Source organism: Lipophrys pholis (assembly GCF_963383615.2).
Source record: "Lipophrys pholis genome assembly, chromosome: 10".
In the NCBI taxonomy this organism is placed as follows: Eukaryota; Metazoa; Chordata; class Actinopteri; order Blenniiformes; family Blenniidae; genus Lipophrys; species Lipophrys pholis.
In genome coordinates, this window is record NC_137640.1 from 460,872 (window position 1) to 475,857 (window position 14,986).

The window sequence follows — 14,986 nt, forward strand, 5'->3', positions numbered from 1 at the left end:
GATGTGTTTTCATTTTATTGGCGTAAAGACGAAAAAAACTAAATGAACAAAAACAGAATGAATTTTTGACGTTCCGACTTCAGATCCAGATCCGGTTTTGGATTAGCTGGAGATCCCGATCTCCTGGGGGGTTCTGGATCAGTTAGGCTGGGGGGCGGGGGGGGGGATTCCTGGATTCGTCGTACTGGGGGGGGACCATGGGGTTCTGGATCAGTCGGTCTGGGGGGATCCTGGGGATCGGGATCAGTTGGTCTAGGGGGGTCCAGGGGTTCTGGATCAGTCGGTCTGGGGAGGGTCCTGGGGTTCGCGGTTTACTGGAACAGGAAACAGAGAACAGCTGGTAAGAACCTGGTCTGGGAGCTGGTCCAGGACCTGGTCTGGACCCCTACCTTCCTCCCGAGCTTTCATGCGGGCCACAAAGTTGTAGCTCTTGTTCCGGCGGTAGTTCTCATAAGGGTCGTCCAGCGAGACCCCGACCCCCTTGTACTGGTCCCACTTGTCCCGGACGTCTCCCCCTTTGATGGGGTCCTGGATCCCCTGCTCCTTGGCCCCGAGACCCCCGGAACCGCTCCAGCCTGGAAAAGGACCAGATATGAGGACTGGACCAGTACTAGACCAGTACTAGACCAGGACTACGTACCCATCTTCATGAGCAGCTGGTGACCCTTGTTCTCCTCGCCCAGCCGGTCTGGACCCCCCTTTGAGGACCCGGGTCCGGGCTGGGGGGATGGGCTCCGGGATCGCGGCCCGCGCTGGCGTTTGGAGGGGGAGCGGGACTGGGAGCGGGACCGGGAGGACCGGGACCGGGAGCGGGACCTGGAGGAGGACCGTGATGAGCTGGAGGAGCGAGACCGCGACGACTTGGATGACCGGGAGCTGGACCGGGACGAGGACCGGCCCCTGGAGAGAGGAAGAGAGAGAGGAAGAGAGAGAGGGGGTGTCAGTCCAGACCACCAGTTAGAACACCCCCAACTCACACACACACACACACACACACACACACACACACACACACACACACACACACACACACACACACACACACACACACACACACACACACACACACACACACACTGCTGCGTCTCTCCGGACCCCCCCTCTTCCTCCGAGCTCTCATCTTCGCCCTGAAGAACTCGTACAGTCCGTTCTGCTCCCAGCCCTCACTGCAGTACACACAGTACACAAAATACACAACTGAATACACACAGATACAGTGTAGTCAGTAAAGTGACAGTATAGCAAAAACAGAACCCCCCCCCCAACCTGTTGCGGGGCCGGTCATGTGAGGGCGGGCTGTAGAAGGCCTCCACGGCGGCCAGCAGCCGGTCGCTGGGGGGCATGGGGGGGGGGAGGCGGATGTCTTTGGGGTCCAGCGCCTTGTAGTCTCCGTCCTCCAGCTCCACTAGTGGCGCCATCAGGCCGGCCGGCAGGTCGAAGTACGGCACGTTGGGCACCAGGCTGGGATCCTCCGCCACAGGGGGGGGCCTCTGCCGCACGTGGGGGGAGTGGCCGTTGAAGCCATGCGGCGGCGGGGGCGGAGGTGGCGGCGGGGGGGGCCCCCCCCCCCACGGAGGGTGCTCGCCGCCCATGCCCGGCGGCGGGAGACGCTGGTTTGGGTGGTGGTGGTGGGGAGGAGGCGGTGGTCCCCCCGGGAGGTCTGAGGAGGAGGGAGACTGTTAGAGCTGAGACCAAACAGGAAGTGGAACCAGGCAGGGAATGGAACCAGCAGGAAGTAGAACCAAAGAGGCAGGGTACGTCTGAAAAGTCGCTGCTATCTCCTTATCGAGGGACTTTACCTTAACCCCTGGATGACATCACAGAGTTAAGGAAAGGAGTTAGGAGGCTTCCTAGAGGAGTTAGTGAAAGGTGTTAGGAGGCTTCCTAAAGGAGTTAGGAAGCTTCCTAAAGGAGTTAGTGAAAGGTGTTAGGAGGCTTCCTAAAGGAGTTAAGGAAAGGAGTTAGGAGGCTTCCTAAAGGAGTTAGTGAAAGGTGTTAGGAGGCTTCCTAAAGGAGTTAGTAAAGGTGTTAGGAGGCTTCCTAAAGGAGTTAGGAGGCTTCCTAAAGGAGTTAGGAGGCTTCCTAAAGGAGTTAGGAGGCTTCCTAAAGGAGTTAGTAAAGGAGATCACGGTGTTGAGGCAGTCAGACTTTCACTAAGTGACGTCATAATAAAGCGACGGCGGCTCTAGTTAGCGACGTCTGAAAAGTTTCTGAAAATGGACTAGAAAAAGTTCCTCTGGGTTCTAGATGGTTCCAAGTGGTTCTAGGCAGATTATTGCTTTGGTAACTTACATGATCTGCTCCTTTTTCAGTCATCCTGAGTTTCCCTGAACGCTCCGATCAGCGGGTTCCTTTAAATGTTGTCGCCGCAAGGAATTGTGGGGGAACATGAGCTGGTCTCCTTTGGTAAAGGAACCATCAGTGGTTCCTAGGCTAAAGGAGGTTCTAAAGGAAGCATCAGTGGTTCCTAGGCTAAAGGAGGTTCTAAAGGAAGCATCAGTGGTTCCTAGGCTACAGGAGGTTCTAAAGGAACCATCAGTGGTTCCTAGGCTAAAGGAGGTTCTAAAGGAAGCATCAGTGGTTCCTAGGCTAAAGGAGGTTCTAAAGGAAGCATCAGTGGTTCCTAGGCTAAAGGAGGTTCTAAAGGAAGCATCAGTGGTTCCTAGGCTAAAGGAGGTTCTAAAGGAAGCAATGAGCCTCCTTTCCTTAGCTTAGTGAGGATTCAGACAGTCCTCATCATGGCCGCCACACAAACACTTCCGGGGTGAAGGAGGAGTGATGGAGGAGGTAGGAGGGACTTTTCAGACGCACCCACAGTGAAATCAGACAGGAAGTGAAATTAAATTAAGTGAATCCAAACAGGAAGTGGAAGTACCCACCTCCAGGGAAGTCCCCCTGAGCGTAGTCAAAGCGGTGGGGTGGGTACGGCGCCCGCTCGTAGTGGTGGCGGGGGGGGAAGTCGTCCTGCATGAAGCGGGGGGGGAAGCGGCCGAAGCCGTGCGGCGGCGGCGGAGGAGGCTGGTTGAAGGGCGGCTGGGGGGGAAAGGGCCCCCTGAAATGAGGGGGTCTCTGAAAGCACACATGAATGGATGAGGGGTTTTTATTTTGAGGGGGAGAAGGGGTTAATTAAAAGTGAGCACACACACACCTGCATACGGGGGGGAAAGGGGGGCTCCCTCTGCCCCCAGGGTGGTCCCTCAGGCTGACCCCCCCAAGGAGCCCCCTGCGTCTGCTGCTGCTGATCGTAGGACTTCCAGCAGGGCGGGCCCGGCTCGGACCCGCTCCACATGCCCCCGTCCCTGGGGGGGCCACCGCTCCAGCCCCCAGGGGGGTCCCGCGGCTCGTTCCACATGCCCTCATGGCTGCTCCAGGGGGGACAGGGCGGGGGGGGTTGGTTGGGGTCAAAGGGGGGCTGCGCAGTGGGAGACAGGACAACAGTCAGAACAAAAGACTCTCGGAGGGGGGTGGAGGTGGGGGTGGAGGTGGGGGTGTTTACCGGCTGGGAGGGGTTCCAGGGGCCCATGTGTTGCGGGTCGAACCACGCCGGTTTACCAGGGGGGGCCAGATCTCCCGGGCCGCCAGGTTCCTTCACACCCTCGAACTCTGACAAAGGGGGGGGCTTCACCTCGCCTGCACAGGAAAAACACATGGTAACTAAGCTAATGATGCTAACAGAGCCAATGAAGCTAATATAGCTAATAAAGCTAATATAGCTAATATAGCTAATAAAGCTAATATTGATAACAAAGCTGATGTAGCTAGTGGAGCTAATGAAGCTCACATAGCTATCAATGGTAACAAAGCTACTGATCCTACAAAACAAAACCAACAGAGCTGACAACGCTAATACAGATAGTTAAATTAATATAGCTATCGGAGCTACAATGCTAACAAAGCTAACGGAACTAACAGCAATAGTAGTTTGCACAGCTAACATAGCTGCAGAGCCAAGATAACTAATGGAGCTACAGAGCTAAATATGCTAAGAGAGCTGATATTGCTAACAGAGCTAACTTAGCTGTCAAAGCTAATGAAGCCAATGAAACACAACAATTGAGCAAACACAGCTAATGCAGCTAACAAAACCAACACAGATAAAGTAGATAAAACAGCTACATAGCTAATAAAGATACCAAAGCTAACACAGCTAATGTAGCTAACACAGCTAACACAGCTAACAAAAATAACACAGATGAAGTTGCTAAAACAGCTTTATAGCTAATAAAGATACCAAAGACAAATGAGCTAACAGGGCTAACACAGCTAAATGACCTAACACAGCTAAATGCAAATTTCTCCACATGTGAGATAAATAAAAGATATCTTAAATGAACAAGTAGAGCCACCGAGACTAATGAAGCCAGTTAATTGAGCTAATGATGCTAAATGAGCTGATGAAACTAAATGAGCTATTATATTTCACAAAGCTAAATGAACAAGCAGGGCTAACGAAAGCTAATGACAGTGTGGCAACCCACCAGCCGGGGGCGCTGCGGGGGGCTTCTCGGGCTCCGGCTGCTGTTTCAGGCTCGACACGAAGTCGTCATGCTGCGTCTTCAGGACCTGGATCTGCTGCTGGAAGGCGAGCTGCACCGGCTGCACCACTGCCGCGTACTCCGTGATCAGGGCCGCCTGTGGGGGAGGGACCACAGAGTGAGGTGGGGCGGGGCAACAGGGAAACAATGGGGTACTAATGGGGCTAATAGGACCAAGTATAGAGGCTAATAGGAGCTAATGGGGGATAATGGAGGGGTAAGCAGGGGCTACCTCACCTGGTACTGACCCAGGCCCAGCGCCGGGTTCTGCAGCTGCTGGATGGTTTCCTCATCAAAGTAACCGTTCTTCTCCCACAGCTGGAGCAGCTGGAACCACAAGAAATGGGTCAGAGAACCAACAGGAAGTGAAATCAAACAGGAAGTGAAATCAAACAGGAAGCAAAACAAGAGAGGAAACCTGGGGTACGTCCGAATCAGTCTCAGTGAGAGAGACTGACTCTCCGGGGAGAGTCAGTCTCTCCGAGGGGAGTCAGTCTCACCGAGGGGAGTGTCAGTCTCACCGAGGGGAGAGTCAGTCTCTCCGAGGGGAGAGTCAGTCTCCCCGGAGAGTCAGTCTCTCCGAGGGGAGAGTCAGTCTCACCGAGGGGAGAGTCAGTCTCACCGAGGGGAGAGTCAGTCTCACCGAGGGGAGAGTCAGTCTCTCCGAGGGGAGAGTCAGTCTCACCGAGGGGAGTGTCAGTCTCTCCGAGGGGAGTGTCAGTCTCTCCGAGGGGAGTGTCAGTCTCTCCGAGGGGAGAGTCAGTCTCTCCGAGGGGAGTCAGTCTCTCCGAGGGGAGAGTCAGTCTCTCCGAGGGGAGTCAGTCTCTCCGAGGGGAGAGTCAGTCTCTCCGAGGGGAGAGTCAGTCTCTCCGAGGGGAGAGTCGGTCTCACCGAGGGGAGAGTCGGTCTCACCGAGGGGAGTCAGTCTCTCCGAGGGGAGAGTCGGTCTCTCCGAGGGGAGAGTCGGTCTCTCCGAGGGGAGAGTCGGTCTCTCCGAGGGGAGAGTCGGTCTCTCCGAGGCGAGAGTCGGTCTCACCGAGGGGAGAGTCGGTCTCACCGAGGGGAGTCAGTCTCTCCGAGGGGAGAGTCAGTCTCTCCGAGGGGAGTCAGTCTCTCCGAGGGGAGAGTCGGTCTCACCGAGGGGAGAGTCGGTCTCACCGAGGGGAGTCAGTCTCACCGAGGGGAGTCTCAGTCTCTCCGAGGGGAGAGTCAGTCTCTCCGACGGGAGAGTCAGTCTCTCCGAGGGGAGAGTCAGTCTCTCCGACGGGAGAGTCAGTCTCTCCGAGGGGAGAGTCAGTCTCTCCGAGGGGAGTCAGTCTCACCGAGGGGAGTCAGTCTCACCGAGGGGAGTCAGTCTCTCCGAGGGGAGTCAGTCTCTCCGAGGGGAGTCAGTCTCTCCGAGGGGAGTCGGTCTCTCTTGTAGAAACAGGTACTAGAAGTACTATATGAAGAACTTTGGCTTCAAAACAAAAGAGCACAGTGTTTCCATCAACACTGAAGCTCCACTGTGTAAACAGTGTTAGAGAACACGTCTGGTCCAGAGTGGAAACACTAACCTGCTAACCTACTAACCTGCTACACTACTAACCTGCTACACTACTAACCTGCTAACCTGCTAAACTCCTGAAGGACAAACACCCAGACCTGCAGAAGGAGTTCAAAGAACCACAGCTAGTAACTTATATACCATGAAAATATAGCTCTGGAAATAAATATAAGCTATTATAAATATTACTATTATAAATATAATACTATAAAAGAATATAATATGAGAATATTTTATTTTAGCCATTTAGTGTTATAAAGAGTACTGCATAGTAACAAACCATTTAAAGACACTGGTCCTCCTGAAGACAGGCTGGACCTAATGTCTTCTCTGTTTATTTGGAAAAGTATCGAACTCCATGGTGGTATCGGTATCGATACCAAAAGGTTGGTATCGGTATCGATACCAAAAGGTTGGTATCGGTATCGATACCAAAAGGTTGGTATCGGTATCGATACCAAAAGGTTGGTATCGGTATCGATACCAAAAGGTTGGTATCGGTATCGATACCAAAAGGTTGGTATCGGTATCGATACCAAAAGGTTGGTATCATGACAACACTAACACACACAAACACGTCTGGATTCATATTCATTCATCCCCCCCCCCCCCCCCCCCCCAATATGCCTGTTCACACGCAAACCCAACATACTACTACTCCTACAATCACCTGTGTACAACCCTGATTACAGTATAGTTCCTCCCCGTTCTTCATCCCTCTGCATGAGTAGTATTTCAACTTTGAGCCTTTTTTTAAACTTAAAATAATAATATTTATTAAGTGGACTTAAACAGGAAGTGGAGTCCAACAGGAAGTGGCTTACCCGTGTGATCTTCTGCTGCTTGTCTTCCTCCACGGACAGGAAGCTGGTGCAGTAGATGGGGACCACGACCTTCTGCAGGGCGGCGAGCAGGTCCTTCTGCTGCTTCCTCTGGCTGAAACGCAACCAGACACAGTGAGCGCACGGCCAACGGCACGACGACGGCCGCCAGGAGCGCCGCAAACCCGTACCAGTGGTGCAGGACGTCGTTGGTGAGGTAGATGAGGTGCAGGCGCAGCTCGAAGTGGGCCGTGTCGGCGGTGACGCGGTCCCTCAGGTGCTCCGTCATGAGCTGGCAGTGCTGCGGCGTCTTGGCGTTGCTGAACATCCAGTTCTTCCCGGCGGAGATGGCGTCCTTGGTGCAAGTGTCAATGATGGGTTGCAGCAGGGCGTCGAACTCGCCCACATCCAGCTGCGTCTCCTGGAGGAGCTGCTGCGTCTGGCGCTCCGCCGCTGCCGTGATGGCCGCGCTCACCTGCTCCTGTGGATGGAGGCAGTCACAAGATGGAACCTGGTTGGACCTGGACCCCGACTGTCGTGACCATTCCAACGCTTTGTCGTAACCGTTCCAAACCCTCCCGTCCAAACCGTTCCAAACCCTCCCGTCCGAACCGTTCCAAACCCTCCCGTCCAAACCGTTCCAAACCCTCCCGTCCAAACCGTTCCAAACCCTCTCGTCCAAACCGTTCCAAACCCTCCCGTCCAAACCGTTCCAAACCCTCCCGTCCAAACTGTTCCAAACCCTCCCGTCCAAACCGTTCCAAACCCTCCCGTCCAAACCGTTCCAAACCCTCCCGTCCAAACTGTTCCAAACTCTCCCGTCCAAACCGTTCCAAACCCTCCCGTCCAAACCGTTCCAAACCCTCCCGTCCAAACCGAACTGTTCCAAACTCTCCCGTCCAAACCGTTCCAAACCCTCCCGTCCAAACCGTTCCAAACCCTCCCGTCCGAACTGTTCCAAACCCTCCCGTCCAAACTGTTCCAAACCCTCCCGTCCAAACTGTTCCAAACCCTCCCGTCCAAACCGTTCTAAACCCTCCCGTCCAAACTGTTCCAAACCCTCCCGTCCGAACCGTTCCAAACCCTCCCGTCCGAACGGTTCCAAACTCTCCCGTCCAAACCGTTCCGAACCCTCCCGTCCAAACCGTTCCAAACCCTCCTGTCCGAACTGTTCCAAACCCTCCCGTCCAAACCGTTCCAAACCCTCCTGTCCGAACTGTTCCAAACCCTCCCGTCCGAACCGTTCCAAACCCTCCCGTCCGAACCGTTCCAAACCCTCCCGTCCAAACTGTTCCAAACCCTACCATCCTAACCCTAACCTGTCCTAACCGTTCCATTCCTCCTACCACCCCCAGTCGTACCTGTCGCAGGGCGTGCAGGTGCTGCTCCTGCTGCTGAAGGTTCCAGCGGCTCTGCTGGATCAGCTGCTCCATTGGGGGTGGAGGGGGGGTGTCCTCTCCATCGCAGGCGTCTGTTGGGGAACAGAGAAGGGAGTGGGGCTAATTTAGCAGTGGGACTCCAATGCAACGTAAGTCAGGCTTGGAGGCAGAGCTTCGTACGCGGCTGCTGCTCGGCGGCTAGCCTCAGCTTGTAGTATCCGAAGTGCTCGCCCCCGAACAGGAAGGAGAATTTTGGGTTGTCCTTCTGCTTTTCCATCGTCATCTTCTCGAACTCGGGACCGTTCCGCGCCACGAACTGCGCTAGCTTGTCAATTACGTTCCTCAGCTCCTGGTCTGGAGACACAAATATCGCAATATTTAATCTGAGGCCACCCACGAGAACATTCAATCGGAAAACTTGAGAAACGGTAAAAATGGTTCCCTTTTCCTCCTTCTTTATTTACATATAAGAGTCCAAGTCCAGGGCAACTTATGAGAGATGTCAGAAATCTCTGATTGTTGTTATATTTTAGTAAATCATTCTTTTTAAATTCAATATTGTATTTTAATGTTTAACTTCTATTTGACTAAAATTGAGTCCATTAAAGTTTTTTCCCTTATTTTTCCTCTTTCCTCTTTTTTATTCTATTTCCTATATTTTTTTTTTATTATTGGAAAAGATTACGTCACGCAGATGAGTCCGATAAAGGGTTAAAAAGTTGACGTTCATTCATAATTACAATTCATATCAACGGGATGGAGCGAACGTTTAAAACTCGTACGTAAACTACGTAAGAAACGTAGGAGCAAACGGAGGATTTTAAATCATAGAACTACACCAAAACTTACTCATTTGGTTTCTCACATTCCTTCTAAACGAATATGATATAAGAGGATAAGAGACTAAAAAGGTGAAATCGCTGTAATGAGTCGATCGTGTTGCGTTAGCCGCGGTGCTAACTGCTAACCGCAGCACTAAGCGCCGGTAAGCGCCGGTTAGCGGTCCGCGCGTTACCTTCCGGGGGAGTCGCAGCGTCCATGTCGGACTTCCAGCGGGAACAGATGTGAAAAACGAGCCGAATCGAGTCAATATAAGCGGACAAAACATAAACTCCGGCTCCGCTGCAGAGAGCCGGACGGAGGCGCCTCTGAACCGGAAGCGGAAGCTCCGAGGGGCCGCGCTCATAGACGTCATAGACAAGAGGAGACTCTCATCGAATGGGGAGGGACACGACAACAGCGCCGCCATCTTGGACCGGTGGTGGTGGCTGCAAGGGTGAATGAACATCCACGATGGAAAGAGGTACTCCTCAAGCTCTAAGTTGAATTATAAGTTGAATTTTAAACCGATTTCCAAAATGTTGGAATTTTTAAAAACGTGATACATGTAGCTACTTTGTTTAGTGTGTTAATGTGCAGTACACACCTTGTTTACTGTGTTAATGTGCAGTACACACCTTGTTTAGTGTGTTAAAGTGCAGTATACACCTTGTTTAGTGTGTTAATGTGCAGTACACACCTTGTTTAGTGTGTTAAAGTGCAGTACACACCTTGTTTAGTGTGTTAATGTGCAGTATACACCTTGTTTAGTGTGTTAATGTGCAGTATACACCTTGTTTAGTGTGTTAATGTGCAGTATACACCTTGTTTAGTGTGTTAATGTGCAGTATACACCTTGTTTAGTGTGTTAAAGTGCAGTATACACCTTGTTTAGTGTGTTAATGTGCAGTATACACCTTGTTTAGTGTGTTAATGTGCAGTATACACCTTGTTTAGTGTGTTAATGTGCAGTACACACCTTGTTTACTGTGTGTACTGCACATTAACACACTAAATAAGTGTTTTACTGGGCTGTTATTCATGTAAAATTGATTGACAATGTTTTGTAATTCCTGTAAAATGGGTTCAGTCAATAAATTGTGAATTTCTTCAGATAGACAGATATCATGATATATTGAGGACTAAACTTCCAGCGATAAACTGAGCAGAATCACTGTATTGTGATAATACTGTTATTGTGGGCAAACAGGTTACTGGCTATACTCAGCCGTAGTAATGGTTATAATAATAATAGCAATAATAATATAAGAATCCAGTAACTATAATACAATAATAAAAACTATAATAATAATAATCAGAATTAGATAATCATAATAAGGTAATATAATATAATAATATAGCAATTATTAATAGTACAATGAGAATACCAGTAAATATAAAATATGAGAATATAATAATTGTAAGAATAGCAATAACAATAATACTGTAGTAGTACAATTATACAATAATAATCGTCAAATGCAATGTATAGCCATACCCCTAAGCAATAATGTTGATAAAAACCTGATCACATCTGAACGTTTTCTGGGTTTCTTTTGTTTTCTCTCTCTCTCTCTCTCTCTCTCTCTATATATATATATATATATATATATATATGTGAAAATTGCTTTAGAATTGTGTGATTCATGACATCTTTAATAGTGTAATCACTTCATTCCTCTATAGATGTACTGCAGGAGCCACGGCCCTGTAAACGCCCCGCTCTGGTGGGCGGCAGCGTCGCTGAGGCGTCTCCTCTTTATTATGTCGATGGTTTTGTGTGAATAGGAATGCACACTCGTGATCCAAAACTTTATTATTATTTTTATTCTGACTTCCGTTCCGTGACTTCAGCATTCACACTTGCATGCTTCTGGAAAGGCAAACCTCTGGTTTATCATTATTATTATTATTATTATTATTATTTCCCAAAAAATCTTTACCGCCAGGGGGCAGTGAACACACAGAGTGTTACATGAGACACAAACATGAAAACACATGAATAAAAGGTCTTCATGGATTACATGTTGGTTGATTGTCTTCACAGTTTTCATATATTGTTCAACCTCATTGTCAAAGTTAGAGGAAGGTGTTTTTTGATTTGTATAACGACAATGAAGCCGAACAATAAGTGTTTAAAGCAAAGGGAGGAGTGCAGTTCAATACGAGCAGAGGTCAAAGTGCTAATATCGTCACACAACTCGTAGAAAACCCAAACAGATTACATCTACCTTCCCGGTTCTCTCGTTGTAACCAGCAGAGGGCGCCACTGTGACTTCATGGACGCAAACTGCCGAAGAAGAAGAAGAGAAACCTGAAGCTCCGGTTCGACAGCAAAGAAATACAAGTGGAAACGCCAGTCGCGCTAGATGGCGCTCAGCCTGTCCTGTACGCAAGAGAAGAAGAAGAAGAAGAAGAAGAAGAAGAAGCGGCTGCGGTTCAGTACCGGACAGAGACGAGCTGTTGATCCGCCTCGAGGCGTCTGAAACCCGGTGAGTGAGCGCGTTGCCCCCGGCCTCCAGACCGGGAGTCACCGGGGCTCCGTACCGGGCTGAACCGTGTGTCCGTTCCCAGGAGAGCGGCCATGGCGAGCCCGGAACAGATGTGTGCGGTGGGCCGGATCCTGGTGGACCCGCAGCGGGCCCTGACGGAGCGGTTCCGGGCCCTGTTCACGCTGAAGAACCTGGGAGGTAAAACCGGTGACTGGGTACCGGGGGACTCGGGGACTCGGGGACAGGCCAGCCGCTGACCCTGGTCTCTGTGTGTGTGTGTGTGTGTGTGTGTGTGTGTGTGTGTGTGTGTGTGTGTGTGTGTGTGTGTGTGTGTGTGTGTGTGTGTGTGTGTGTGTGTGTGTGTGTGTGTGTGTGTGTGTGTGTGTGTGTGTGTGTGTGTGTGTGTGTGTGTGTGTGTGTGTGTGTGTGTGTGTGTGTGTGTGTGTGTGTGTGTGTGTGTGTGTGTGTGTGTGTGTGTGTGTGTCAGGACCGGACGCCGTCACGTGGATCAGCCAGGGATTCAGCGACGACTCTGCGCTGCTGAAGCACGAGCTGGCCTACTGCCTGGGGCAGATGCAGAACCCGGCCGCCATCCCGGTGCTGACCCGGGTCCTGGAGGACCGGGAGGAGGAGGCCATGGTCCGGCACGAGGCGGGTCTGTAGCACGCCAGGCTGTTTACCTAAACATTCGTGTTTCCATGATGTTAAAACGTTTGTAACGTGAATACCTGACGTAGCGTTTTGTGGTCCGTTTCCACGACAACGTGTGTTAAACTAACCGTGTTTCTGCTAGGCGAGGCTCTGGGCGCTATCGGGGATTTCTCGGTTCTGGAGCTGCTCCGGGAGTTCTGCTCGGATCCAGTCGTGGAGGTGAGAAGACCCACGAGAACATGTGACCGTCTTTATTCACGCAAAAGAAAAGAACGTCACAATTAACTGATGCTAGCAGCTGGCGTAGGCTAATGTTTTATGTGACATTAGCAACAAGCGTTGGGGAGAAAGTTAGCAGCTTTCGCTACCTGCTAAAGTTAGCAGAAATGTTAGCAGCTAGGCTACCAGGTAGCATCACCAATAACTTAACAGGAAGTGACTTGTCAGACAGGAAGTGACATGTTGTTCCTCTACAGGTGGCGGAGACGTGTCAGCTCGCGGTACGGCGTCTGGAGTGGCTGCAGAGCGGAGGGGGCGGGGCTTCGAACGGCGGTGAGGCGTACACCTCGGTGGACCCGGCGCCACCTGTAGCGGAGGGGCGGAGCACGGCGGAGCTGCGAGCCGCCCTATTGGACGAGACGCTGCCGCTGTTCGAGCGCTACCGCGCCATGTTCTCTCTGCGGAACCGCGGCTCGGAGGAGGCGGCGCTGGCGCTGGCGGCCGGCCTGCGATGTGGCAGCGCACTGTTCCGCCACGAGGTCGGCTACGTGCTCGGCCAGATGAAGCACCCGTCCACCGTGCCGGCACTGCGCGCCGCGCTGGAGCGCCACGGCGAGAGCGCCATGGTGCGCCACGAGGCGGCCGAGGCACTGGGCGCAATCGGCCGCGACGAATGCCTGGATGCGCTGCGGCGTCACCGTGGCGACGGCGAGCGCGTGGTGAAGGAGAGCTGCGAGGTGGCGCTCGACATGTTGGAGTACGAGAACAGCGAGGAGTTCCAGTACGCCGACGCTCTGCTGAGACTCAACGGTTCAAATCCTGACGGCTGAACATCAATAAAGAGACGAAACACTGTCGCTCTGTGATTCAACATTTATTCAGTCACATTCACACGTTTATTTACTTACTGACGCTCGCGCTTATTCATTCAGTCACATTTTAATCTTTTAAAGCATTTTAATGTTGCCATAGCGACCGGAAGGTCACATACGTCATCAGCCGCGGCCGGAAGCGGAAGTGTCCTCAAGAGCAACATGGCGTCCTGCGTGAAGCTGCTGGGAGTCGCGAGCCGCTTGCGGCTCAGCTCTCTGCGGCGTGTGTGCAGCGCGGCTCCGCGGCTTGGCGGCACGGCGGGGCCCGCTGCGCCGCGCTTAAGGCTCGCGGCCGCGAAGCTCCCCGGCGTCAGGACGTACGGGAACCGCGCGGCGAGCTCGTCCGCTGGGGAGGACGGCTCCGGGGGCTCCGGGGGCTCCGGCTCCTCCAGCGGCTCCGGGGCGGAGGACGAGCCGGACGACTCCCCGCACGTCACCGCCCTCACCCCCATGATGGTGCCTGAAGTCTTCCCCCACGTGCCGCTCATCGCCGTGAGCCGCAACCCCGTGTTCCCACGTTTCATCAAGATCATCGAGGTGAGCGCGGCGCCCGCATGACGTCACGGCGGTCGCAAGAGCACGTCGTGATGATGCAATGTGTTGTTATGGCTTCAATTTTGTGCCACAAACACACAAAACGTGTGATGGACGGTGAGGCGCGAGGGGTGGAGGCGAGGGGTGGAGGAATTCAGTGGATTCTGGTGGAGTCGGTCGAACTGTAGAGGAACTGTTGTGTGTGCATCTGCTCCGTCCCCTGGTGGAGTCCCCTGGTAGAGTCCCCAGGTGGAGGGGGGAGCCCGGGGGGTGGAGCCGGGGGGGGGGGGAGCTGAGCCGAGCCTAAGTGAAGAAGGTCCAGCAGCAAGGGAGAGCCGGAGAGGGTCCCAACATGATGAGGGGAGATGAGGAAGATGATGTGGGGCGAGCAGAGTTCCTCACCCTCCTCAGTGTTCCTCAGAGATTCGTACCGACATCAGAGACCCTCAGGACGCTAAGATCCTGTCCGATGGGAACGTTTTGATAGTTTACCAGGCCGAGGCTCGGAGGAACACAACTAAAGATGTGAGTTGGATGAATAAAGATGCGGTTCAGAACCTGAAACGGGTCTTCTCATCTCTGTCGACACGACATTCCTGAGGAGGAGGGGGTGGAGGAGGAGGTGTGGCGGGGGTGTGAAGGTTTAAGATGAGAAAGGAGGGGGCTGAAGAGAGCAGGACGGCGGTGCTCTCCCTCTGAGAGCTCCCCCGGGGTGCATGGCCTCCCAAGTCAAACCAAACGTTCGGCCACCCGGTCCTTGTTAGAGGGGCCAGAGACCTGGACCCGTTGCAGCCGGGTGAGAAGAAGGACCGATCAGAAGGTGGAACAGTGAATTAAAGTGGTGTAGTTGTGAGGAAACCATGTGACGGCTTAGAGAGGAGGTGCAGCTCTTATCACGCTCAGAGTGGAGACAGGGAAATACACCTTCAGCAGAGGCTGTCAGAAAGACGACCACCAGAGGGCGCAGTAGAGCCGGCTTGAGACACATGAGGCCATGGACCCAGGAAACATCTGGCTTATTGACAAAACCGCAGTTTTCGCTTTCTTAGTTGAGATTTTGTGGGCAGCAAGACGGGTTAAGACTTCAAGTGACATTAAAACAGTAATAGTAAAGGTTC

The 14,986-nt window shown here is 52.5% G+C and overlaps 3 protein-coding genes across 3 annotated transcripts in view; 2 read left to right on the forward strand and 1 right to left on the reverse strand.

Annotated features, from left to right (window-relative positions):
• cherp (calcium homeostasis endoplasmic reticulum protein) lies at window positions 1-9,429 on the reverse strand. The gene is made up of 15 exons (XM_080473834.1): window positions 9,297-9,429; window positions 8,462-8,635; window positions 8,264-8,373; window positions 7,094-7,383; window positions 6,906-7,017; window positions 4,773-4,862; window positions 4,479-4,632; window positions 3,497-3,630; window positions 3,149-3,412; window positions 2,880-3,069; window positions 1,267-1,660; window positions 1,077-1,166; window positions 641-900; window positions 390-575; window positions 1-314 (listed from the first exon to the last, which is right to left on the reverse strand). Exons 1-15 carry the CDS (start codon window positions 9,319-9,321, stop codon window positions 277-279), a joined length of 2,511 nt encoding a protein of 836 aa, XP_080329960.1. The 5' UTR covers window positions 9,322-9,429; the 3' UTR covers window positions 1-276.
• On the forward strand, window positions 9,014-13,487 carry dohh (deoxyhypusine hydroxylase/monooxygenase). Its single transcript, XM_080473835.1, has 6 exons — window positions 9,014-9,584; window positions 11,358-11,592; window positions 11,675-11,790; window positions 12,080-12,247; window positions 12,386-12,462; window positions 12,720-13,487. Exons 1-6 carry the CDS (start codon window positions 9,575-9,577, stop codon window positions 13,290-13,292), a joined length of 1,179 nt encoding a protein of 392 aa, XP_080329961.1. The 5' UTR covers window positions 9,014-9,574; the 3' UTR covers window positions 13,293-13,487.
• lonp1 (lon peptidase 1, mitochondrial) overlaps window positions 13,476-14,986 on the forward strand; it is a 16,242-nt gene continuing 14,731 nt past the window's right edge. Inside the window, exon 1 of the mRNA XM_080473833.1 lies at window positions 13,476-13,871. Coding sequence (XP_080329959.1) covers window positions 13,497-13,871 — 375 coding nt within the window. The 5' untranslated portion in view covers window positions 13,476-13,496. The remainder of the gene's footprint in view (window positions 13,872-14,986) is intronic.

Excerpts from the sequence above, each read along its gene's own strand:
- dohh (XM_080473835.1), top strand. Across the intron at positions 11,593-11,674 it reads CTCGAGGCGTCTGAAACCCG|GAGAGCGGCCATGGCGAGCC; the intron begins GTGAGTGAGCGC and ends GTCCGTTCCCAG. Across the intron at positions 12,463-12,719 it reads GCTCGGATCCAGTCGTGGAG|GTGGCGGAGACGTGTCAGCT; the intron begins GTGAGAAGACCC and ends GTTCCTCTACAG.
- cherp (XM_080473834.1), bottom strand. The coding sequence starts at position 9,321 with ATGGACGCTGCGACTCCCCCGGAAG. Across the intron at positions 7,018-7,093 it reads AACGACGTCCTGCACCACTG|CCAGAGGAAGCAGCAGAAGG; the intron begins GTACGGGTTTGC and ends GTTGCGTTTCAG. Across the intron at positions 315-389 it reads CATGAAAGCTCGGGAGGAAG|TAAACCGCGAACCCCAGGAC; the intron begins GTAGGGGTCCAG and ends TTCCTGTTCCAG.